Source organism: Ammospiza caudacuta, chromosome 4, assembly GCF_027887145.1.
Source record: "Ammospiza caudacuta isolate bAmmCau1 chromosome 4, bAmmCau1.pri, whole genome shotgun sequence".
NCBI classification, from domain to species: domain Eukaryota; kingdom Metazoa; phylum Chordata; class Aves; order Passeriformes; family Passerellidae; genus Ammospiza; species Ammospiza caudacuta.
The window spans coordinates 17,370,105-17,397,736 of NC_080596.1; the positions used below are offsets into that span (position 1 = coordinate 17,370,105).

General features: G+C 38.2%; 1 protein-coding gene across 3 annotated transcripts in view; it reads right to left on the reverse strand.

Moving 5' to 3' along the window:
- The window catches only part of CCSER1 (coiled-coil serine rich protein 1), a 603,756-nt gene that overhangs the window by 304,215 nt on the left and 271,909 nt on the right, over positions 1–27,632 (reverse strand). For all 3 annotated transcript variants that reach the window (XM_058803928.1, XM_058803929.1, XM_058803930.1), the window contains exon 7: positions 5,631–5,708. In XM_058803928.1, coding sequence (XP_058659911.1) covers positions 5,631–5,708 — 78 coding nt within the window. The remainder of the gene's footprint in view (positions 1–5,630; positions 5,709–27,632) is intronic.

The window sequence follows — 27,632 nt, forward strand, 5'->3', positions numbered from 1 at the left end:
TTCTGGTTGCTTTTGAAGATTTTAATAGGACATACATTAATAATTGTCCTATATGTGGCTGATCGAGTAAATAACTGAATTTACAGCATTTAAAGCATCAGTTTTGCCTAAGACAGGAGTTTTAATTTTGAACTAGTGGTGAACCTGTGAGGAAAGCTTCAATAAAACCAAGGAGAATACACTAAAAATACATGCACATAAAATTTGGAAAGAAAGGGAACTATGATCAAGGCATAGAAGAAGAAAGAAATCAAACAATACATGTGTAGTTCCCAGTCTCACTGTTGATCCTTTTAGTCATTAGTAAATATGTTAGTATTTAGTAAATATATCAGGGATACTAGGAAACTACCAATGTACCTACACTCCCCACAATAAAAAAATGTTTAATTTATTCATAAACAGGTGATGTGATTCTATTCAGACAGACATGCTGGCAGAGCTCTTTTTCTTAAGAAAAATGTGCACAGAGTTACTGAGAAAAAGGAAAAGACAGGGAATAAATGCACAGAAGCTTCTTGTAACAGGGCCCATAATACCTACTTCACACTCCTCCCCTCAAAACAAATTCAGTGCTGTTCAAGATCTCATATCCTATGATGACAAAGACTGTGAAACAAATCAGATGTATAAATCTTTTTGAGAAATGACAAAATGAAAGGCTTGCACCAAAGGCAGAAAGCTGCTGTGATGATGTGGCTTTTAAAAGTCTGTGCTATACCAGCACAGGAGTCATAAAGAAAGGAAATACTGACATGGGAGAGAACAATTAAGAGTGGGAGGAATCGATTAAACCACTGAAGAATGGTGACAGACCCGTCTAAAATAGGATGGAGACTGAGGCAGCAGAAGAGTAAAGGTGGGGTTGTGTGAGTCATACTTCTACAACTCTACTCACTTTGCTAAAATATCAAAAACATGTCCAAAACAATCAAAAAACCAAAACCACAGAGGCTTCAGATGCTTTTCAGCAGAAGCAGAAATTCAGCTGGAAGGTGGAAAGAGAGGGATGAGAGCTACTGAGGCCTCCAGCCCAGTGGAGAGCATCACTGAACCCTAGCCTGCTCCATCTGCCATGGGGTCACAAGGTCTGCGTGATTATTTCAGAGCCTGTTTTGAACACAAAGCAACACATTAAAATCTTCATTTAAGAAGAAATACTTAATGTCAGCAAATACTTAAAATATTCAAAATAGTGCATTTAAGGTAGAGTGGGTAAATAAGCTGGTTGTGTCAATTAGCATAGGAAGCTTTAGGAAGTACAGGCCCAGCTTGCTGTCATCACTGCTGAGTAAGTTAAGAAAAGATCTCATCCTACACCTAGAAATACAAAGCTCCACTCTGAAAGATCAATTCCCTGGGCTAAACAGCAGTCATCACTGTGCCTTTCATATTGATTATTCCAAATATCTGCTGCAAAATTAAACTGTGATTACAGACCAAATGGATAATTTATCTCTTGCTAATTCTAGGCACAAATGTCAGGAGCTGCCAGAGCTCATGCCCATTAATGAACTGCACTGATTTGCATTTCCAGAGCCTGTAAAGCTGCAGGATGAATAGTAAACCTCCAAGTATAGACATAATTTAGTACAGATTACACTTTACCAGACCTACAGCAGTGGCAACACTACTGAGGACTGTCAGCTTTTGCTACTTGACCTGGCACTTCTGTTTTCTTACTGAAGGAATTTGCATCAAGGGTATTAATTACAGAAATCAGAACACAGTAGGATAATAAATACTGAAGGAAATTCTCAGCTCCCTCAAAGGAGAAAGGAAATAATGGAGGAATTTTTTTCTTTCATTTAATGCCAATTAGTAAAGCATGGTTGAGATTAATCAGAATTGAGACACAATTAAACATCTCTACAATAAATTACTATTATGGTTATTATTTAAAACTTGGCTGTGACTAATAACCAGTGAGACTGATGCTCATTACAACAGATAATGTATAATTAGCTAATATTAGATATTTGAAGCACCAAATGGCTGTCATAGATCTCATCTTAAAAGATTGTCACTATATTTTAAAATAATTTAAAAATAATAAAATACTATTATAATGAAGCACAGGATAATGAGTAGGAGAAAAGAACAGGTTCTAAAAAATGGATGAGACATTACTTGCTAAGTTGACCTTTTAGAAATACCCACTTCTTCACTTATCTTCTAAATGAAAGGCAGGATTATTTTTAATTCCAGCTAATGAGAGCAGATGTAAGTACTCATAATTAAAAGTCACTCACATTTGAGACAGCTACAGTTTTGCTATTACAACAGAGAGTAACACTTAAGGTTGCATGACAAATACTATTCTACTCCATTATATTCCAAATTCTTAGTTCTTGAATATTTCAATTGCGACATAACTTTTTCCCACAAGACAAAGACCTAATTCTTAAAGAAATATTATAAAAGGAGAGAAGAAAAATCTTCTCAAAAAAAGAAGATCCTACCTATTTCAAAGTTTAAGTGCAAAACCACCAACAAGATGTTCTTTTCTGAGCGGAGAAATAAACTTTTTCTACAATATAGGAAAAGATCTTCCATTTCTAAACACATGGAAAACAGCAGAGGATTGAAAGCTGAAAAAAACCCTCATTAAAAAGAAATGCCTATGATGGCTTTATCAAAAATGGTTGTAGAAACATTTTGCCAAAATGTCTGCGTACAGGGCCGAACAGAATTTTTGCTACGATTTTGAAGAGCACAGCTAAGGAAGACTGCTCTGAACATCTGTGTGTTGCTAACTCCACAGGGAGAAGGAACCCAAAGCTGCACAGAAAATTGGCTGTACCGGCTGCTGTGCAAAGTTGCCCCTTTCCTCAAAGAAAACCAAATCTACTACTTACAACAGTTGTGGAAGAATGGTTGCTGAATGGCATTAACTATATGTTTATCTGGTAATTTTCTCCTGGTTGCTGTTAGGATTCAACAGTTCTGGAGTTGGCTACCTTTATTTCTTACCCAACTGTTTTCTACTCCTTTTGCTGGGTATCAGTGGTCACTTTTAAAGGTACTGTCTTGATGTAAGTAAAGCACAATGCCTCAGTTAAAGTAATGGTATTTGATGGACTCAGGTGGACTATTCCTTGCTGCACCGGAAAACATCTTGCTCCAAACACTCCTGAGCAGGGTCTTATATAATTTGGACCTTTCTGCTACAAGTCACAGCATGTGCAACATATTGGGAGAACAGTAGCTGAGGTTGGTGTTAGCAGAGCTGAGATGCAACTTACAAGTACTTCCTGGGAAACCTGACTTCTAACTTTCATTAGATTAAATTCAAAATCTTAAAATGGTTTTGTACAAGCTTAGGTTCTCCATATTTTTCCAGCACTTATCCCGTGGGACTAAAAATGACAGGCATCTGCTTTGGTGAAATTTGCTATACAAGAAGAGTATGGCGACAGGATTTGCATTCTTTCCTTATGGGGAAATGCAGAGTTTCTTTTGAAGGCAAATCATTAAAATACAAAGAAGGACAGCTCTCTTTCTTGGTATAAAACCAGGTATGACTGAGAACCCAGGCTTGGTTTCATTTCACAGTCTAATATAAAAGCTCATTAGCTCAGAGATCTTCAACTGTCCCAAAGAGAGGCAGTTGATAGGGCCCTGCTTTGTTACACCTGTGCTTTCCGAACCACAGAATGGAATTTCCTTTTCAATCTCCTTCTCTACAGCAAGGATGTGGGAAAGGTTATTATCATGTTGCCAAGGGAAATGCACCATCCCGTCATCAAAAGCCAGTATTATTGACTGACAGTATTCAGAGAAGGTTATGGCTTGTAAAACCATTCATTGACATTACAGCTGGAACAACAGTGCTCTCTCTTGGAACGAGCCAAGGAGAAATAACAAACTGTTACATTTTATATTATTTTTATTTCTACTAAATGCTGTGAAATGCACTTAACTTTTTCCTGGTCTGAACCCCATTCATTTTACTTGAATTGCAAAGGAAAATGTTTCCTGGTTTGAAAAGTGACTGAAAATGAAAGATTAAGTAGTGCTCTTTGCCCTATTTTTCAGTTTCTTTTACCATTTCTACTACACTTTTAATATGAAAAACATCTTTATTTTTTTATAAGAGCAACTATTCCACTTCAAATAAGTAACTTACAACCCATTTTGGGTTATAGGTACACCATTTCCTTAAAAAATAAAGGCACCACAGTGTACTTGTCAGTGCCCCAATGCAAACAGAGCAATGTTTGATTACCTCAGCATGAAAATTAAGAAGTTAGATTTTCTTACCTCTTACACCTTTATCTGAGCTGACCAGCCCATTTCTTTCTAAGTGTAATATCTTAGTGGTTTTCCAGGCACAGGGAGACTCAACTACTGAATCTGACTTAGAATGTTGAGGAGACTTCAATGTGCATTTAAAGTAGTATTCCAAAGAAATAAAGATGTGAACCCTGGTATCTGGGCAAAACATTGCTCAATTTCAGCCAAATCTGACTGAGAAATGGGTCTTAAAAGAATAAAATCCCAAAAGAGGAATAAGAATTAGTGAATAGCTGAGCACTGATATTCCATCTGTACTTCCACTGATGAAATAACGGAGCAAGCAAAATCCTCAACCCTTCTACTCGCAAGAATCAGCTGGCTGGTTGTACAACTGCTGCACAGACACTGAAAATATGGGGGGAAAAAAGGAGCTTCTTTTCTGGGCTTGGCCAGGTCAGAAAGACACTGTTATTTTCTGTGCTGGAAGAACACACAGGAGAGACACAAACTTTACATCATCAAACTTGATTAATTCCAGTTACCCACCTTTAACTTAGCATCATCACAAACTGACTAAAACTCAACCCAGTCAACTGATTGTAGGCACACAAAATGTGGAAACTTACTTGAGAGAGGGCAAATTTTAAAAGGGATACTCCTCTGAGTGTAACAGTCCATTTTACGACACCCAGTTGAGTGAATGGTGCTGAAAACACACGTTCCCTCTTCATTATCTAAAGGGACAACTGGAAAGGTGACCTCTTTGCTAGGTGATGCAGCACTGCTCTGAGTACCTCGGTGGCCTCAGGAGATCTCTTCCAAGAGGATCTGCCTAAGGCTATTCTGTGTCCCAGGCATGGATACCATGGCGTCAGCTGAAAATGTGACATATGGCAACTCACTCCTCACAGGTTAAACCTCACGAAGTTGTGGACATTGTCCCAACATTTATTATTAACTAAAATGCCAGGCCTGTGGCTTACACTGGACTTCTGCCAGAACTGTTGTTTGACAGACCTTTAATGTCTCCTGTATCCTTGGAGAAACTAATCATTGTTTTGTTCAAATATATACTTGAAATACAAAATAAAGAGAAGTCTGTTGATGACACACACTTATACAGGAAGGCACAGACTCAAATGAGATGATGAATAAAAACACAGCCCTTAAAATAACAGTTCACAGCTATAGTCTGCTGGAAAACTATTCAAAACCCACCTTGTATTCTAGGTGTTTCTCGAAAATTGCATGGTATATACACAGAACATCTGCTGGCATCTCAGTAATTTGAAGGAAAGGAAGAAGCAACAATAAGCACTTCACAGTACATCAGATAACATGATAAGCCAAGATTAATAGACAACATTTACGATGAAATGAATTAACTGTACCTTGAAAAACAAGGGCTCCTCAGGAAGGGGGCTGACAGGGAGGGAGGCTGTGCTGCCAGCTGGGCTCATGTCCGTACTCTGAAAGAAAGGCACACAGGAGTTTGCATTTCCAAACAACTTCTATGGACAACTTTGTTACATTTTGGAGGAAGGGGGATGAAAGAGCTTGAAAACAGCACTGGAAATAAAAAAGAATTAGACTGACAACTGCAACCTGTACTTTATTTGCTTGTAATTAGTTCAAGTATTTCACTAATGGGTAAGTACTTGCATTTTATTTTGAATTTAATCCCCATTCAAAGACTGAAACACATGCACAAGTACACAAACATGCTGTTCATATTTGTTAATACAGAAAAACTTATTCATCTCAAAATAAACTATGATATAAAATTTTAAATTATTTTTGGGATGGCTCAACAGTATATTTAGAGGGAAATATTAACAGGAAAGCAATCCATCACAGGAAAATATTATGTTTAATGTTTAAAAAAAGATCCTGTTCACATGAGTCGATATACTTTACAAACAAGCACTAATACAAGAAAAGAAACAGTGAAGACCAAAGTTATAAATGAAAACAATTCAGTATACTTTGATGGATATGTCAAGTCAAAATGTCTGAAAGACTGACCTAGAACCCTGCTCTCTTCAAATCATATTTCAGTAACTTGCTGCTTAGCAAGGTCATGATTTTTACAGATGTGACAGATGTTAAACCAAGTATGTGACACTTAACAATATAGAATGGTAGAAGAACATAAAAATATAAATAAACAACATCACAGTTGTTTTGGAGAAAACTAGAATAATCCACCATGACCACTAACAAAACAGAAATTAAGAAAATTTTTAAAAAATCAACAAGTTTGCCTGGCCTAGGTGTGCATTCCTTTTCACAACGTACCACTACAATGCAGAATGATCTCATAAATTCAACTTGTGCACTTGACTAATCTGATACCTGGTTCTGCATCGCTATGAATCTACTCTAAGTCCTTTGATAAACCCAGATTCTGCAACTGAAGAACACTGCTCCACCCAGAAATTTCTAACAGTTCATTCATCAGAAGATGCTTATGGAGAGACACTGCATTTTACTCAGCCAACTGGTCAGGAATGAAAAAAGACAACATTTGGGGTACAAAATCCCTGTGTCAAATCCAAAACAGAGACTTCAAAGTTAGCACCCACTGAGAAAATGTGAGTTCAATTAGATACCTATCAGTTACACCATAGCTGAAAGAAAAGACAACAGTTACTTGCTAAATAATAGGGATGCAAGTAAATGAGAAAGAAGGGGGTCATGATAACTATATCCTAAGAAAGATGTAGGTAATTTATAACCCAGGGAACACAGAGATGATGTTGAGAAATAGAGATTGCATCATGTCAGAAAGCCAGTATCTCTGTAGTATTCTTTGTATTCAGAAACACTACAAATTTTAACTCTGACTCCTGCACCTGATCATCAAGAAAACTGGCCAGTAATATTTACAAAATGAAGTGAAACTTAGCCGTTCTACATTAAACAAAAAGTGCAGACAAAACTGGACACTTGTGTGGGAATGTTCTCTGCCTCAAATGCCAGCAGCTCAGCAGAAGACAATTCAACTTTTAATTTACGTAGAATAGGGAAAAAAAAAAAAAAAATCAAGCATCTGATTTCCAAACCAAATCAAGTGCCCTAATGTGCAATCAGAAGTGTGCAGGAGGACAGACCCATCTTTAAGCACTGAAACAGCATCACTTGGAAAATCTGCAAAGTGTGAGCTACACATTGTCCTGGGATAGCTGGAATCCAAGGAAGGTTTAACAGCCCTGAGGATGACGCTGGTGCTGTCACAAAACACCTCAGGCACATCCAGAGGATGGCCTCAGCAAAACATTGCTCTTCCATGATGAGTGGGCAGGATCCAGCCCAGGTCGGATGTCACAGTGATGTGGTTCCACGCCTGAACCAAAAGGGCTGTTGGGTGTGTTAGGAGGGGCACCACGACTACACGGCCTCTGGACTGAAATTAATTGGAGTCTTGCCACACAGGAGCACTGGCAGGAGAGCCTAGAGCTGTCCACATATACATACTCTCAGTGGCCCCTCCAACACCTTCAGTAATTTTCCTCTCTGAGGAAAGCAGAGCACTATCTGTGCCTGTGTAAATTAATTAAACCCAGTGGCGCTAACACAGTTTATTATAGTGGAGGACGGAATGAGACAGCACCAAAAGGGTTGTTTCTCAAGCTATTAAAAACCTCAAACCCTTACAAACTAATCACTGCTATGAAAGATGTTGATAGCTTGCCTTCCTGAAGCAATATATTAAGAATTTCAAACAACACCACACTCCCCACTTAAATTTGCTCTCTGTGGTGTGTTTATATAATCACACTTTGCAGTCTAAAGCTCCCCATACATATTTTAAAAAAAATCACAGTGAGGAATTTACTCAATGGGGACTTTTTATTTGATGTTGTCCAAACCAATTGTGTTCTCATAAAAGCAGCCACTCACTTCAAGACCAGAATAAACTTGATAGGTTTTAGTTATAAATTAACCAGAAGATGCTAGACCATGAGGCTATAATTACATGTTGTAACTCATTGCAAATGCTAAATAAACATAATTTGTATCTTAATTCAAAATATTAGGCAAAAATTAGGACATCTGATTTTGCAGCACTCTGCAGTGCAACTATCATTTTAATATGTGTTTTTTATGCATAAAATGCACAGCTGGGTTTTGTTGACTGAGCCTTTTCCATGTGTCACTGGAAACCTCTCAGTTTACCAGAGGGCAGAAAATTTGCACAGCTTTAATCACCTAAACTACATTTCCAAAATATCTGAATACCAAGCAATTCAAGTATTTCTCAGAACAACAGTTTGGAAAAACACCATCCTGCCCATGCAAAAAAAAAAAAAAAAAAAAAAAAAAAAAAAAACCAACCAAAACCAAGCTGTGTGAGCATTTCTATCAGTGCTTTCAGGCCTTTTTTTTGTTTGTTTGGAACAAGCTGCTAATATCCAGAAAAATGACATTATTAGAATTTTGCCAATAAATCTTCCATGATTGCAAAGACCAACACTAAGTTTTATTCTAATTTCTAGAATCGGTCTAAATATACATCATTGTTATTGTGCAGTTGAAAAGGTACCTTGGTACTGACAGGCCATGCTAATCATTTATCCTTGGAGGGCAATGTTAAGACTGTGATCAGGAAGTTTCCTGATAATGAGACAAAGGAAGAAAACAAGTCCCAGAGAACAAACTTTTCCCATTGCTACATCCATTTTGGAGATCCAAGGTCAGGATCCTGTTTGAGGACCAATTCTCATCATTTGAGCTAGATGCAAGTGAGAGCAGTTGTTTCTAGAGCTGTTTTAAAGTAGTTACAGGCTTGGTTTTGTTTTATTCCACTTTATTCTCTACGTCTTCCTCAAAGCAGAACATTTCACAAACCTACATAACTATGAAAACTGTCTAACAGCAGATTAGAGAATGTAGTCAGCAGTTCTCCAGCAACACAAAAGATAAGGTATGTGCACAGTGTTAAAAACACACTCCTTTGAAAAGGACTCCTCCTTTTGAAGAGTCATCTTCCAGTCTTAAGCAACTCTCCTATAAATGAAAGCAGATTCACTGCATAAATTCAGGTTTTTCTTGCTACAAACCTTGCCTTTAATCTGACGTTCTTTAGGAAGTGGCCTATCTGTCAGCCTTCATTAATTGTGCCATAAAATAAGGACCATCCACCAACAGAAGGCAATTTAATTTGCTACAACTGCTTTTCAACAGAGGTAAACACTGCAATGGTAGCTGGCAGACACTGACTCCTCAGGAGACCAGTATCACAATTTATTGATCTAAGGAGTTAATACTGACAGAGAAAACCTTCAGTGGATATTAGAGGTAGAGAGCCAATAAATCTTTATAATAACTGAAGAAAAGACAATCTGTGTACTTTATAGCTTTGTCTAAGGGGTAGTGGATGAGTGCTGAAGTGACTTTCAGAGTGATAGTTTTAGTTGTATCATAAGTTATGTCAGAAAATATCATTTTATAATCTAGAAGTTGAGTAGAACTAGGAAATTAAATAAGTGCAGTCAGCAAGCTCAGTGGTGACATTTTGATATACTGAGGGTAATCAAAGACCTGCAAATGGATTTATTAATGGGTCTGCACAGTATTTTTATGAAATATTGTACTTAAATATCATTACCCCATTTTATCCATGGAAGTGAAAAAGAAGGGAAAGTGATTTGCTCAAAGCTATGAAGGGAGGTTATAAACAAAGACAGAATCATCCAGTTATTCATGCATGGTGTACAATGCTCTCCTACACACTTTTGGAGTGCTCTGGTTTCTGTAATTTCTGTATTATTTCATGTCATGAAGAGGTTTTGCTCATACATATACTTCCAGCAAATAAATCTTCTATAAACAACTGAGGCCAGAAAAATGAAAATTGGTTTAGATTAAAGAAAATAGTAGACACACAATAAAAGCTTTCACCTCCCACCCTCTATCAGGTTTGAGTAGTGTCCCCCAACATCTCCCATCACTCTCACTAAGAACAGAGTGAGAGACTCCTTAAAATGTGTTTTGTAATATCTATGGATACAATTCAGGTGGTTATTTATAAATCCATGTCACATCTCCTTCCTTAGAAAATACAGCTAGATATCTTACTAATTACTAATGCATGCAATTAACAGCTGAGACATTTAAGTATTATTTTCCAGTATTTGCCTGGAGCTTGCTGCTCCCATAGCTAGGAAGGCTGCGAGGGTCTTGCATCTGACCCGAGTTATTGTAGCTCCCATTGCAGGGGTGAAGGGTAAATTACAGCTGCTACTGTGTCTTGCTGCCTCTTTTTATGCTCCATGAGGCGCAGACGGCCGGGGAAGGTTTCAGTGGTTCAATTACCTACTGATTCTCAATCAGCAATTAGTATACAGGCACACAGATTAGTTCTGATTCCTCTCTCAATCTAAGCAAAGCCAATCACCTGGGGAAGCTGGGAAATTCCACCTCATAAAAGATAAGATACTGATCTGTCACTTAGCAGTATTTGTGCATCCAGAACTGGATTTTTTTTCAGAAGAGTCTTAGTTTTCAGGAAGTCTCTTAAATTTAACACTTGGCACATTTTTCTTCCACCAAGGTAAGGTTAGTATGAAGAATATTCTGTTGACTGTTATTTATTTCTACCTGGAAAAATAGCTGAAAAGAAGTTCTTTCAACCTTTTAATTAGGCCAAATCAATTCTAAAGCCCATAACCAGCAAGTAACATAAAGCATACACAGTTTCTTGAAGGGCTACTGTGTTTGAAATAGTTTAGACTCAGACTATATTTACACACTGTTTTAATATAAACTTAATTTACTCAAATACTTAAATTTACTAAGTTACCCATCTCTCTTCTTTACATTAATCGCAAAAGTGTAAGAACACAAAAGCACAAAGCACAAATTACTATTATTAACTGGTTTTCAGTTTCTAAAATGGCAATATGAAATTCTTTAGCATAGAAATAAGTTAGTAGCTAGGACAAGACAACACCTTGATAAAGGTTTTGAAATTTGTAAACAAAGTAGAAAGCTGAACTATTGAGAATGGGAGGTTGCTGGTTTACAGTTCAGTACAAAGTAGGAAAAAAGTCTGTTTTTCTAAGCACAGGAATATCACATTTCTTACAATAGACACTGACATATATGTTATCAAATAACTAATGCATTTATTTAACACCAAATATATCTTCCTTTCTGCTTTTTATTTTCACCTAGATTTTATCTTGCTCATCCTCCCAGTCTGCCTTTTCTCCCTGCTTTCCTCCACAAAACTCGTAATAAACAGAGACACAAGTTTCCTTGTCAGACACCTTCCTGCTACAGAGAGGTTACATGAAGGTCCATTAATATGTAGGAGAAAACCATTTTTACCTTCCCAACAGCAAATTCACTGCAAGTTAATCTCTAAAAATCCCCTTCACTTCTACTGCAAGCAGAATCTAATTTCAAAACTAATTTGGACAATGACTTTGGGGTTAACATCTCTTTGAGAGAAGACCCGTGGGATCATCAGTGGCTGTCATTCTCTCAGTGGGGACTGCTACCATGACACATGATATTAAATGCAACTCCACTCATATTTTTATCCTAATGAAAACCAGGGGGTTGCTTTCACAGATGCAAATGCTTTGTTGACAACACAGTGGAGAACCGATTTCCTTAAGCAAAACTCTACTCCCTCTTCAGTTTCTATTGTTTCTTTCATACTTCATTGACTATACTATCCAGCCTTGACATTTTGTTATTGTATATTCCTCCCTAATAATATCATATAAAATCAGCTTTTTCTGCTCTTTCAGCAGGCAATTGAGAGAACCAAGTGCTCTCCAGGGATTTTAATCTGCAGGCTGTCTATTTCAATTGCTTTTCTTTCCTTGCAAGAGCTCTTTCAAATGTACACTTCTTTTTTTTTTTTCTCAAACTGCTTTCAGCTTTGTAGAAAAAAAGATGGTTGTCTCTCACAGTAGGTTCAGTGTGGGGTTTTTTTAACTCTAGTCACAAAGACACTCTTTCTCCAAAGCTTGCATCACAGCACTCACAGTAACTACCTGATACTCCACACCACAGCCATAATCTGAATGTGAAAGAAAACATCTGGTCAGCCTCCACTCAAAGAAGAGGCCATCAGCAGAGAACCTCTGGGATCTCTCAAACTTCGACATCTTCCCTGCATAGAGATCCACTGTTTTCCTGCACTTCCAGATAAAACATTTAGAACAGAACTAATCAATTAATCAAACTGAGAAGGGTCAAATCCAAGAAGAGAATTGACTCCTCTCCCTCCCTTACATACACAGGCATGTTATGCATCATTACCTGGGATCAAGATAAAAGTTGGAATTTAAAAGGACCAGATATCAATACAAACAATAAATGCACCTACCATTACATTAAAGAGGATAAAAGTATAAACAGAATATGTATTTATTTGCTGCTGGATATAGGGAAGCAACTGTCATGATGAGTTGGGAAAAAAATGCTCCAAACCAGGTTGTTCTGCAAGTTCCTCTGAAGTATTCAAAGACTGCCACTGTTGAAGCCAGACATGGATTTAGGTGCCAGTTTCAGCACAACAGTTCCTATGCTCATAAGTTCTCCATGAAACTGAAAGATGTTTGTGATCTCCTTACAGCCAATGTAATGTCTTTTTTTAGTCTACAAAAGACATGATTCCTTCAAGACAAAAATCTACTTGTACTTGGTATTACTGAAAATCTTTCTTGAAGGCACACATTTTAACATACATCAAACACACATCCAAAAACGACACATGCTTTACTGCCCATAAGTACATAGGGATATATAGGTGGTATCTCCTCCAATATTTTCATCAGTTAACTGACTAGTTTCCCTGACTTACAGTGCTTTTTATCTAAATGAGGGCAATATTTCATAATATTGACACAATTTATTTTTTAAATCTGAACACAATGAAACCAACCTTTCATTAATAATTTTCCACTAAATTGTCCAGTTGTTTCCTAAGTTTAGTTTACTTTGTAAGCATCATGGAGAACTTTGCCAGAGTTTCAGAACTCTGTTTTAATCTGAGGCTATGTTTTATTTTTCTGTGATTCCCAAAAAAGATTCAGATGCCTTCAATTGCTATGCATTTCATTGAGGTTTTAACCAGCTATTTTGCACTTCCTAAATGTTGTGATTGCAATTATTCTCACTTCTTCATCAGTTCTCAGAAGGGTTTTTACAATTTTAGTATGGAACCACTCCTGACAGGGTATTTTAACTTATTTAGATGCAGTAGCTTCATTCTCAAAACTATCTTGAATTACCCAATAACAGCTTAAAGGAAACAGTTTAAATGTCTGTATGTATCTGCCACTAAATCAAGGAAGTCAGGCTGGGTGTTTTCTTCATACTACATGAAAAGAAACAAGTGACATTTTACAATTTGAAATATGTTTTTCATGGCTGCAGCACTGCTGTATAATATGTTGATAGAAGTAAAAGCTAGTGAGTTTTGCTATGTTATCAGCTTCACAGTGTTTTCAATAGTAATGACTTTTGAAAGTTGAATTTATGTGGCATATATATATAAGACAATGAAATGTAGAAATTCTGATTACCATAGACAGTTTCTAGAATGCTAAGCCCACTTTTTAGTTGAACAAACAGATTCTGCAGTGGAGTTGGTCAAGGCAGAACAAAAATTTTCCTTGATTTTGTAAAAACGTGTTATGCTGAGTTCTCACCTTCACACAGCAGCTTTCATTCTTAAGGGAAGGACTGAGGTTAAGGCACAACAGGAACTTCAACTCCCACCCTGTCAGAAGGTTCAGCAGAAACTACCCCAGCTGTGCAGTAAACTCTGCACAGTCCTTCCAGCTCCACTTGTTCACCTCTCTACTTTCCAGATAAACAAGATCTAAACAAGATATCCTAAGATGTAAAGATCTTCCAGTGCTGGGACCCCAGAGCTGGTGCAGCCCTGCAGGTGGGGTCTCAGCAGAGCAGAGGGGCAGAATCCCCTCCCTCCCCTGCTGCCCACACTGCTCTGGATGAGCCCAGGATATTTCTGGCTTTCTGGGCTGTGAGTGCCTACTGCCTGTCCATGTCCAGCCTCTCATCCCCGAGCAACCCCAAAACAGTCTTCAAGACTATCTGCTCTTTCTTACCTCTTAGTTTACTTGCACAGCATCACCTGTTCCCACTTCTCCCACTCCTGTGCCCATCTTATCATCAATACTAGCCCTTTTGCGCCATCCCTCTGAACCTGAAAGTATTCCCACCTTCTCTTTCTCCCTTCCTTTGGTAAACATCCATCCCTTTCAGTCTGTATAGAGACTAATATGTATATTAAAATACATCCAATATATCTAAAGTAAATACTGTATATGTATGTATGTGTTTATTTATAGTTAGATTCAAAAATATACACAAAATTGACTGAAGGAATCCTTCTGTAGCTACTATACAACTAGTTTGCTACTGAAAAGATACATACACAGCAAAGCTGGTCAAATAATGAATATGTGAAAAAGTTGTAGGTTTTTGCTACAGAGAACCTTCATTTTGAGACACCTCTCAGCCTCAAGCTCTGTGAAGTCTTGGGAGGCCAAGCTATACTGTTTAAGAAATTGATACCATTTGCAAAGGAATAGAGGAGTTAAAAGCTGCTGTACTAGTACTTAGGCATTGCATGATTGTTATTTTTAGAGCCCTCAGCTGAGCTTTTTTTATTTTTATGTTTTGCAATAGAATTACATACTAAATTTGCTGAGATATCTGAATAGCATTTTATAAAGCCATTAGCAATAAAATATTAATTTTTCATTTATATTATGTCCAGGAATACAAATGAGCATAATTTCTTCCTATCCTTCAACATTAATAGGGAAACCAGGGTGAAAAATTGAACACACCTTTCACATTCATTTAACTACAATAAAATATAAAGAGCGATTCAAATGAAAAACAATTTTAAAATAATAATACTGTCTGTTTTCTTTGGAGGTATTGTTATAGGGATCTCCACTACAGTATTAATACATTTTATTGGTTTTTTTTCTAGTTCTGTAGTTTTACAAAGCAAGGTTAAGGTGCTGGCTCAGAAACCATGTGAGAAATCAGTATTCCTTGCAACAGCTTCGGTAAAACTACAAAAATAAATCAGCAGGAGACAAAGGAAACGAGGAGAGATGTTCACAAACTCCTAGGCTCGTGCTACAGGCTAGGAGTTTATCCATACTCCCATTATGCCATGGAGCAGTTGGCACTCTGGCTTATCTGATGGCAGCCTCTCTGCACGGCTCCAGCAAGTTTCTTTTATCTGCTCCTTTTCCCTTCCTTTCCACCACTGTGATTTTAGCTCTCAGCAGCTGCCACTGCTTACAGGAATCTCTGTAGGCTCAGTTGTGGTAAAAACAGAAGCTTTCCTTGGCAGAGTTGTTGGATCTTTCCCTGCTCGGCACCACAGAGGTGCTGGCAGGTGCTAACACCTCCTGGCTGCTGCACACAGGCCCTGTGGTTGTCACTGCTGCCATCCCACTGATAAGCAAAAGCTGGTTCCCCATCTTCTTCCTACAACCCTCAGGAACTCCAAAAGAAGCTGACATCCAAAAGCAAATAAAACAATCCCCTGAGAGATCACAGGTAGCAGAATTACCCTGGTTTAAATGATGTCCACCAGCAGAGCTGGCCTGAAAAGCCCAGCTCACAATTATTCCTGTAGAACTCTAGCTCTTATCCTACTGCTGCTCTCAACACTTCAGGAGCGGGAAATGCAACAAAAAAATTTCAGCCGTCTGCTTTGTCATGCCTCTTAAAGCTGGGGCAATTTACTGTGGCTGCATCACATATTGGATACAAAGAAGAATCTTGAAAAGGAGGTTGCCCTGATAACAGAAACAAATGTTTTTTGCACTGGAATACAGGAAACAGATAAAACATAAACTTTAAGCACATACACTGAAGATGCAAAAATATACTTGTGGAACACTTCATTTGCAACAGAGGAAATCAATATTGAGGAAATACTAAAATCAATCCCCATGCCCTTCTATTTTATTGTAACTTTCAGTTAATGGCCACGGACCTTTTTTGCCCTAAATCCTGCATCAATCAGAGCACATGATGATGGCCTTTAAAAGCTTCTCAGTATTTTTTTTTAACATACGGAACACATATTGCAGCACTAGGATATTGCAAAGGGTCTGGAAGCTGCCCACATATGATCAGAAAAAAAATCTGCTGCCAGGTTTCAATCATTTCTAGTCTAATGCCTCCATTTATTTCACTCAGTTCTGATTACTCTTCAGTAGTATAAAGTCTAAATGGTTCCTGTATTAAAGGGCAATGGACAGCTGCCCAGAAGCAGTTTCAATCCTTCTCCTAAGCAGAGACATGGACTTCAGTACCAGCTCTGGAAACTCTTAAATGAAACAAAACTCCATTAATAAACATTTTTAAAAAAGAAGAATTTACAACTTTTACTAATGGCTCTCAAAAACAAGGTATTAGCAGTAAACACAAATAACTTTTACATCGCTTTTAATTTGCTTGTTTTCTTCAAATTAGAGCGTGTCATAGCTAAAATGCAGGGGAAAAAAATAAAGCCGTGCTGTAGCTTTTTGATAGATGCAAGCAAAAATCCAACAGAAAATTCTCATCATTTAAGTATGGTTTTCCTGAAGGAAAGTGAAAATTCTCATAGGATTCTTGTTGAATGCTTTAGAAAGGTTTTAGGCATATACCTGAAGAAAAAACACTATGTTCAAGGAAGCTTCTTGCAGGTATGTATTCTTCAGAGGATTTCTACAAAATTGCACAAAATACACCATGTAAACACTATTAATTCCCATCTATTTACTGCAAGTTTCCTAAAACAGAAGTAGCTCATTTTCACAGTGTCACTAGTGTTTTTTAAATGCCACTAGGATCCAAGCTGCAAGGTGTGACAGACACACTGGAAGGACAGGATGCCATCCAAAGGGACCTGGACAAGCTGGAGAAGTGGGCCCATGGGACCTGATGTGGTTCAGGAAAGTCACGTGCAAGGTGCTGCATCTGGACTGGGAAAACCCCCATGGCAACACAGGGAGATGAAACAATACCAAACAGAAAGGTTGAGAAAAGTGGGTTTGTTGAGCCTAGAGAAGCTCCAGGAAGACCTCACTGCAGCCTTTCAGGACTTGAAGAGTGTCTGTAAGAAAAATGGGGACAGACTTAAGCAGGTGCTGTTGCAATAGGACAAGGGATAGAGGTTTTAAACTAAAAGAGACTTAATTTGGCTTAGATATAACGAAGAAGTTGCTTACTGTGCTGGTGGTGAACCATGGGAACAGGTTTCACTAAAGGTGGTGAAACTACAATAAAACATTCAAGGTCAGGTTGGATGAGGCTCTGAGCTACCCGATCTAGTGGAAGACGTCCTTTTAGCTCATTGTAGGAGATTGGACTAGATGGCCTTTAAAATATTTGTGGGTTTTTTGTTTCTTGAACACAAGATATCACAGAACTCCAAATCTTCAAAAAGACAAGCACAGGCCTTCAACAGATTTATGCAGCAGTGACTTATGCCCAAAAGTCACAAACTTAAGTTACTGATGTTCCTGCTCTGCAAGCCCTTTCAAGCAGATGAAGGGTACTTGCTGCATGGAGTGTCACATATAAATGGGGCCTGAAATAGTGAATAATAAAATTCAATTTATGGAATCAACAGCAGTGGAAAAATACAAGGAAAAATTATGCAGGGAAAAATGTAAAAATGCAGAAATGCATGAACATCAAAATAGCATTGATAACTTTATTTTCTATTTTCTATTTCAAGCAGTATGATCACTTATGCAGTCTAATTTGAATTTATTTATAAATAAAGCTGATTAATGCTTTATAGTATAAAATTAATTCAAATTTCAATTCTTATGATAATTTAAATAGTTTTCAAGAGAAACATGTTTTTCTTCAGCTGCTTCTCATTTAAATCTGTGCCTCAGGTGCACAAATTTAACCTTTATCTTACACCACTTGTATAAGCAAGGCTAAATTAATCTGTAAGCCAAAGCCAGCCAATTCTTCCAGGACTGAAGAATCTTCTCCCCCACAGACTGTGCAGGCAGGGAGCTACTACTGCAGTCAGTCAGGACATGAACATACACAGAGAATCATTTGTTCTCATTTAACTTTCCACAGGAAAATTCTTCACACAATTGCTAATTTGAAATACAACCAAACTATTTCAAAACTGGAAGAAACCCACTGCTCTGTAAATGCAAATTGTAACTGTGCAATAAGCACCTCCTCTGGATAAAAACCAATTTTTTCCCCCCTCATAGTTAACATTTATAAAGCAAAATAGGGAAACTGGAGATTTGAAAAGGTCAAAGCCTTTTGTACATCATCATCATGCAATTTCTAGCTAAGGGTACAGTATTCTTAACAATTCAGCCTAAGGTTTGCTGAGTGATTATCAGAATAATTTCTAAAAATAGAATCAATTGCTAGATACTGTGAGGAAAGAGAAAAGGGTGTGATTGCTTAAAAACAAGCCTGAAAAAAGGAACTTATGTCTTTTGTGCTTATTTTGACACAATCTTTTCAGCATTTGACTTGCTGAATTTCAGCTGCCTACACAAAGATACACCACTCATTTCATATATTATGTTTAAAGAAAGCATTCCTTATTTTTACATGTTTTGTTAAATATGAAGTCTCCAGCTTTTTTTATCCTAAACATACTAAAGAATAAAATTCAACAGCATGCTGAGTGAAAAATAATAAAATACTGTGTTGCTATAGAAGTCTCAGAAATTGAGGACAAAACTCACATCTCTCAGATTTCAAGAGTATATTAAATACTAGAAGTAATTTGCATAGGGTACAGTTTTATTTTTCATGTATTGAAAAGTCAAAGAACAAAACTGAAAAAACCACACACCTCAAAAAAAGACTTGGTCTACAACTCAATCAAAAACTAGAATGACTTGTCTACTTTGTGTTTACTCTTGATGAAGAATGGATGGGAGCAGGCTTCTAATGCTGCATGATTGTCTTGTGAAAACAAATCACTTCTCCTATGTGTTTTTGAAGGCCAGGAGACAAGAACAGAGACATTTTGTTTCTGGTTGCTAGGGGATACAGAAGACCATTTTCACACAGTGAATCATCACCGCATTTGAAAAATGGCATTAGCAGGAATTTCACCAATGTGCAAATGCCTCTTTCTCTTTCTCACCTTCAGTGATCCTGCAGTGACCTACAGTCCTGGTGTAGGATGAGGTACTTGGGGGGTTTTAATTTTCACTAATTATCTATCCCCTTGGCCTTTACAAAGAACATATTGCCACTAGCACATCCAAAAATTAGAAACATGATTACACAAGGGCTGAAACACTTCTTTGGAACAAGTTGGGTAGTTCACTACCTATTCAATTCTACAATAATGTAAATGTTCAGAGTAACATTTGGTATGACTAAAGTCTCATGTGACATTATTTTCACCCAGTTAAATGACAACAGAAGACTTTACAAACAATGGGACAGCAGTATCCAAGACTGTACTCTACTCCAGTAGTTTCAGTCAGCACTCTGATGTGTGGGTTTTGTGCAAATCCACTTGCACACCACATATGGAGACTTCCATAAAAAGCAACATCAGTTGCAGTTAATTTCCACTGAGCAACAGAAACTCGAAGGAGGGAAGGGAAGCCTTCAAAAGATAATTTCTCTGACACAAAAAGAACTATGTCAGACCAAAAATAGACTTTGCTGCTTACTAAAGGATTGTGTCACTAAGACAGCTCCTGAAAAACACCTCAGTGGTATACCATCAACAACAAGTTTTGTATCTGACTTTCATTACTAATTCTGCATATTTTATGTATTTTAAGAAAGATAAATAATACATTTCAGGATGCAAAAATTAATAAAAAAGTCATTATTATATCTTTATCCGTTCAGCTGATGCCTGAATTGCTTGCTGTGATGTACTCCTGACATGAAGAATCACCCAGAAGAACTGAGAAGAGAGTACTTTATTGGCACATTTTTGTAAGAGGGTGAAAATTCAGGAAGCCAAATACAATGGCATCCTAATGGTGTAATTGATTCCAGAGCACTGCACATAATTAATTCCATAAGTACCTTGCAAGGTAAAGTTAGGATGGATTAATATCAGGGCAATAAACAACATCACATGTGGCTATACAGGGGGTTTATCTCTTAGCCCACTCAGATTTACTTTCAACAAAACAAGAATTGGCTGTAGAAGATTATGAAATCTCCAAGTTAACCTTTTATTTGACAGATTAATGTAGTCAGATGAGATAATTCAGTGAGGTATGAATGAAGTAGAAAAGGACACTGATGTGATTGATGGCACCTGACAATGTGCTGGTGAGAGAGCCAGGGCATTCTGTACTGCTGAAACCACTCTAGAGTCTGAAGCAGGAGGGACAAACACACAGTGATGCCAAAAAGGACAGGACTTGAAGAAGAACATCCTGACATATGTGGTTGGCAGGTCTGAAACAGGGGGAATGGAGCAAAGGCTTTTAAGTGATGGAGATGAAGGATGGACATAAGGAAAGTCTAAGCACAGGATTCTCCATAAATCTGAAAGAAGCCATAAAGTGGTCCCAGGGTTATCTGCAGTTAAGGCAGAAGACATTAAAATAGGATTGTGTTGAGACAGAGAAGGTATGAAGAGGCTGGAGGAGGAAACAAGTAGGAGGAAACAATTGCAGTACGCTCTCTATAGAAAACTAATCGAAATACAGGGTCTGACTGGGGTAAGTGGGGAGACTGGAGAATGAGAACAAGTGAGGATCTTGATATGGCATAAACATATAGCCCAGTGGAAGCTAAAAAGAAACAGATTTTATAGAAGAGGGAAGTAGAAGAAGGTATTGGCCAATTTCTTCTCTCTGAAGGGGGAAAAGAACACAAAGAAATAAAGCAACACAGCACCCTCAATACTTGGTTTGTTCCCGAAATGGATTTCTTCAGTTTCATAATGTGCTACAGAAAACAAACAAACAAAAAAGAGAAACCCATACAGGGAAAAAAAATAAAATCCTGCTATTCCTATCCCAGTAACAGATTTCCTGTACAATTTAATGTGTGTGTTCCAATACAGCTTTTGTGTGTAACCACTGTACTGCTAGATCTAAATATTAAAAAAAAGTGGCAAAATAAAATGAAGATTAAGCATTCAAATCAGTCTGAGACACTAGCCAGTACAAAGGATAAAACCATTTCATGTGCTTATAAATTAATACAGAGAAAATCAAACCAAACTATATTAGAACAGGCTATATTAATGCAAGTGTTCTTTACATTGATCAATAATATTTTTGACTAAAGGGAAAAATATGGTTTGTGTCTCTATTTATCCATCCATCCTCAATACACATACTCAAATACTTATGCTTCACCCCCCCAATGATGTTTAAACTAAGCAAAAAGAGTGTTTTTACTTTCCTGCAGGAGCACCCTATAAGACTGATGAAAATAGAGATAAGCTATGATGTCTTGTGAGATACTCTGCAGCACCCAGTGCAATATATAGCACAATACAAATGCAATTAACCAGGCAATTAGACTGATTTCTTTTCCCAGCAGAGCTCACGAGTTGGCTTTTAGTCTCAGAAAATGCAATGATACTATATGCAAACCACCTAGTTTGTAACACACACATGCCTGAAAGACAGTATTTTCTCTAACACACAAAAAGAAGTGAAATGTGAATTTAAGATCAAGAAGTCTATCAGAGAAGGAAATGGAAAGCAGAAACCATGAGTACCATGTAAAAGAGCTCTTCATTGTCTTGCAATATAACACTAAAATTATATTAGACAAGTTCCCATGTTTCATTTACATGGTTTTATTTTAAAAGCTGATGGGGAAACATGTAAACTAAAGATCTGACAAATGCTGAAAGATTGCAGTTTGTCTTACCGATTTGGCAGGCACACAATTAAAGTTACTTACATGTCTGCACTTAATTGTTTCCAAGATTAGGCCTCCGGGTGCACACAAGACAGCTTGTAATGACACCTACAGGCAGCCTGCCAAATGTTTTTCATTTTAAAGAATTCCTCTGACCTTTTCTTCAAAGCTTTCATGCACCCCATTTTCTCTGCAGGTCTTTCATATTTAGTTCAGAAAACAGCCTTGAACTGAAGAAGTGACTTTTGTTTCAAGAAATCTTGCTGAGGTATAAACCACTTAAAACTACAATTTCACTACACTTTTTTCACATTTCCTGGGAAAATGTTCACAGTCTACCTAAAACACTAGCCCATCAACATAAACCCCAAAAAACATAGTTCACTGAACTACTGAAATGCTACTGTGTGCTACTGAATCCATAAGGGAAGAGCTGTGAGATGTCAGTGAGAGGAAATCGTCCATTTGCTGTACCAATTTCTACCAGGAAATAAGGAACTTTCCACTTGAATTGAACCATAAAGTGAAATCTATAGACACGCACAAAAAAATTCCTGAAAACGAAATTTTAAGACGCCATGCCTAGATTATATGGTCTGACATGTCATCTTTATCAACTAGAACTGTAGTAGCACATACCAGATGCAACACCTACTTACAAGGAAAATATTCAGGACAGTCACTCCATCAAGTTCAAGCTGTCAAACTGTTCACAATTCAGCTGTGCTTCCTGACTGCTGATGTAGCTGACAAACACAGACGTGTGGGCAACTGCTGTGAGAGCAGGCAGGAGATGCAGGAAATTCCTGAGAATTGCACATGACATGTACAGGACGCTGGAAGCAATATGTGTCCACTGTATCTGCCAGCAGAGTTATCAGTCCTTATCTGGTGGGATATATAATATATTTTCTGATGCACATCTGGAAACTTGGGAGGAAATTCTTTGAAGATGAAGTGCTACAACAGATTCTTGTGGGTTGGCATGGCAAGACACCAAAGTTGCTTCCAGTTTGAAAGGCAGCCGAGGAAAAGGCAGCCATGCGCTGAAGTTCCCTGCGCCTTACCCCACTGGTGACCCTCAGACTAACAGCAGCAAACAGAGCAGGTTTGTCCTAATGCCCCTGGCTCTCTTCCTACAAGGCCACCATTCCTCAAATAAAAAAGGGTTTGAAAGTTGGACACCTCAACTACCTTACAACATTCTTCATTCTCAAAATGTGGGCAAAATAAATAAAGACTGAAGAGATCTCGCAAAACACAGAACAATGTGTGAAAACAAAAAACAACTATAAAGCTTTCTTATTACAGTTTAACATTACTCAGCAGTCATTAGCAGGCTTGTTTATTCAGCACCATGAATGTTCTTTCCTTGCTGTTCTAATACACTAGAGAGATTAACTATGACTCCTTTTCAAGATGAAAAGGGTTTCTACCAAGCCTTGTCTGTTGATCTGGAGCCAGAGAGTGAGATTGCAGGCTCAGTACCTTGGCTCTGTGCTAGCTGAAAAGCAAGCTTCACCTGATACAGTAATTTCTCATCCCAAGTGACCAGCTTTCTGGAAATATCACTGAGAAGAGGGCAAGATGCAGGAGCACTGAAAGGAAGCCTGCACCAGGAAAGTGATGGAGATGGATGGAGGCTGCTACAGACAGACCACACACACTGAGGTGATTTATGTGCTTGTGTGCATGGGCAGGCTTAGCAACGTGTAAGCATTCAGACTGTAACAGGTATGCCACAGCCATGCCTTCACTCACTGCAAAGGGACTAGAAAAGGTTACTGGTACCAGCACAGTCATGACAATGGCATTTCATCTGATTAATACTACTAATCTGATTGCCTACTCTAACCATCATCCTTGAATCTAGGAAGATTAGGCTAGAATATGCACCCTGTATGCATATGTATTTTTAAGTGCAGATGTCTGTAAGCTGGTCTATATAACAGATGTGCAGAATACTAATCAACAATTTTGAAGTTGATTTTTTTTTTTAAGTTTATAGTTCACTGCCTTGAAATTACAATTCCATTTAAGCAAAAAGCATTCCAGATGAACTGCCCCTTTAGTGGTACCTATAGGGAATGAAAGAAACTGTGAAAGCATTAACAGCAGTCTGGAATTAAAATTCAAGTATGTGTAATGTGTAACTTAATATTTTTGCATGTTTCTCAGAAGTTATAGGGATTTCTTCAGAACCAAAAGAGGTCAAGAGGAAAAATATCCAAGTTAGTACAGTAAGCCTTCAAAGCAAGCAGCCTCAAGTGAACCAGCACAAATCAGAGGTTTCAGAAGAGATTTTGATGCTCTAATATTTTTGCCCTATGCAAATTTCAGGGAACAATGAATTGTAAAGAGGGAAAGTTTAGAAGCAAACAGAGCCCAAAGACCTGCAGGTGTCTCTGCTTTGACCGATTCCTCCAGGATGTACAGCAGCCCTTCAGATTTGCTAAAATAAGATTTAGGCTCAAGTATCAATCACGTTATTCAAGCATTTTTGGCTAGTGCCAGGGAAACAAAGAAGGTATGCCAAACTGGTTATTATCCTCATCAGTGCAATCAACTCAAACTGAATAATAGCTGCTTCTGCTGAAACTGATTGAGCAAACACCTTCATTCTGCTGCTTAGCTCCCCAGCACTTACTGATTCATGTCTGCAAGCCTTTCAGACTCAAAACCAACACCCCTTACTCCACTTGCTCTCCTATGGATAAAGACGGTAAGATAGACAAATATTTTGATATATCACAGTGATATTTAAACCCAACACCAATGAATTCATTTTGACAAAGGTCAATGATGCAAAGAGCAAAGAAATGGCCCAAAAATCAAAGGCCTCATTGCTGATGCAAGACTAATCTTGTACTTGCCAGTGTCTCAAACCAGAGCCTCACCCACACAATCTTTTTTCACCCTTATTGGCTTTAATCACTTGCTCACAGACCACAAAGAAAGAGCTTACAAAGCAAAATCAGAGCAGTGCAAACATATCATTGCAATATAAACACTTGCTTTCTGAAAACAACTTATTTCACAGAGGTTACAGGCTAAATTAAGAAACAGTAAAAGAGAATTAAAGCAAACTCTATAAAGCTGGGTGGAAAAAAAGAAATACAGCAGCAGTACATGCTATCTAGGCACTATGATGATAATATACTTTCATATCCTACTATCTCCACATGGCATTAGAGTCTTCTGGAAGATATTGGGATGCTTTGTACTGAATTTTCAAAATTTTAAAGCAATAACTAAAATTATTGTTGGCACTGTCTGAATGGAAAAACTAAATCACTGATATCTACCCCTGAATTGTCATGGAGCATAAAGAAACAAAAGGAAGGCACTATAACCCCTTCAATCTCCTGCTCAGCTCACAAAGCAGCTTGCTCAACAAGCAGTTAGGGAATGATATGTTGCATTTTTCTGCACCACATATGGCGAAGAAGTTTTAAAGAGTGACAAATTTTGAGCTCCCAAACTCAAAGACATAACCCTACAAGCAGTAAAGGAGGACCATGCTGATTCTTACCTCAGCAAATCCAGATACTTGTAAAGCTGACATGAAGTGTGCAGCCTTAACTTGAAAAGGGTGATTTGTTAGCCTAAGCTCTTTCCAAATTAATATTGCACAATAACACAATCACACCAATTCTGTCGGGCTTTGGCATGACTCTGCATGGCTCCTCCCAGGGCCTGGCAGTCTCTTCTCCAACACCTGTTTCTTGTAAATTGTAAAACTCCTGTTCTCCTCTCTCTGAGGACAGTGGGAGCCCCATTCCCAGCATTCTGTGTCATGGATGTAGCAGAGCCTTCTCATACTCTGTTCTTATATACAAGCAGTTCTGATTTTTAAAAAATCCCTCTCTGTTTAGACACTAACAGTACTTAACCATTAGAGCAGAAGCAATCCTAAGAGCCCAAATAAAGACATACACAAACACACTACAATATATAAAAACCATGAACTCTAGTGACTTAACACAACACAAGTGGGTCTGAAACATGTAAGGACACAAAGAGAAAAAAATAAAAGCAAATAGCTTTCATTATGGAAAGTTCTGATGCCTTAGAGGCTCTCTCTCCAGTACTTTCAATTGCTGATGCTGGTCTTAAGAATTTATTAATTGTTTTGAATTTCAAGGATGGCCCAAGAGGCATATCAAATTAGGTTTTAGGTGTCTTTGACGCAAATCAAAATTACAAATATTTGGGACAGATGCTTTTGCTCAGAGATTTTTAACAGCTATATCTCATTAAAAAACTCCTTTCTCAGTGATGCTGCATCAAAACTTCCCACCCCACATGTGACACTAGTTTATCAGGAATAAATGCAATACAATTCAGCATACATGCACGCACAAGGAGTGCCATATCAAATTCAATAAAACCCCATAGTTGGGAGTACTTAGTCTAAAGATTTACACAAGCCATTCCATCCCTGTCTCATGTTTAGGGATAGTCATGATACAAGCTCAGAACAAACAGCGTAAATTAAGCCCTTAAATGCAAAACATTACAATAAATTCCTACTGAAAAGGAAAAAGGCCTAGAGAGAAAGGCAGAAGAGAAGAAGGAAAACCAAGTTCCAGAAATTTCCTACCTTGCAGCAAAGCTCCTTATGAAAGCACAGGCTTCCAGATGGAAGCAGTGCATTGATTCTTTTAATTAAACAGCTTGGCTCCCAGTTATTTGTAGCTGTTGATAATATTATTAAGACTTTATTTCTCTACATCATAAATTCCAATTTATAATATTTTTACTGGGATTACATGGCAAGGTTTTGGTAGAAGGGAAGGAAACTTTAAGTGGATTTTTGTGAGAAGAAGAACCAATGCCAGGCAGCTTCCCAGACAGACCCACTGCTGCCCACAGCTGAACCCATCAGCAATGGTGGTGTGGTGGTGGCACCTCTAGGATAACAGATTTAGGAAAGGGTAAAACAGGCTGCGCAGCACCTGGAAAGAGGAGTGAGAACATCAGAGATAAACAGCTCTGCAGACACCAACATCAGCGCAGAAGGAGGGACAGGAGGTGCTCCAGGTACAGGAGCAGAGATTGCCCTACAGCCTGTGTGAAGCCCTTGGCAAAGCAGGCTTGCCACCCCTGCAGCCCATGGAGGTTCACAGCAGAGCAGACCTGCACCTGCACTCCACACACTGGACTAGGTGGAAGTTCCTTGAAAGAAGCTGAAGCCTGTGGAGAGCCCACACTGAGCACTCTACTCTTGCAGGACTGAACCCAACGACCAGAACCCACTCCGGAGCAATTCTTGAAGCACTGCAGCTACCGAGAAAATCCCAGGATAGAGAATTTTGTGAAAGACTGTACCCTTGAGGAGGGACCCCATGCTGGAGAAAGGGAAGAGCATGGGGAGAAAGGAGCAGCAGAGATGAAGCATTATGAACTGATCATGATCGCTATTCCCCATTCCCTGCATCATTCAGGGCTTGTGCATGGAGGGGAACAAGAAGAGATGAGAGGACTGAGCCTGTGAAGAAGGGAAGGGCAGGGGCAAGGTGTTT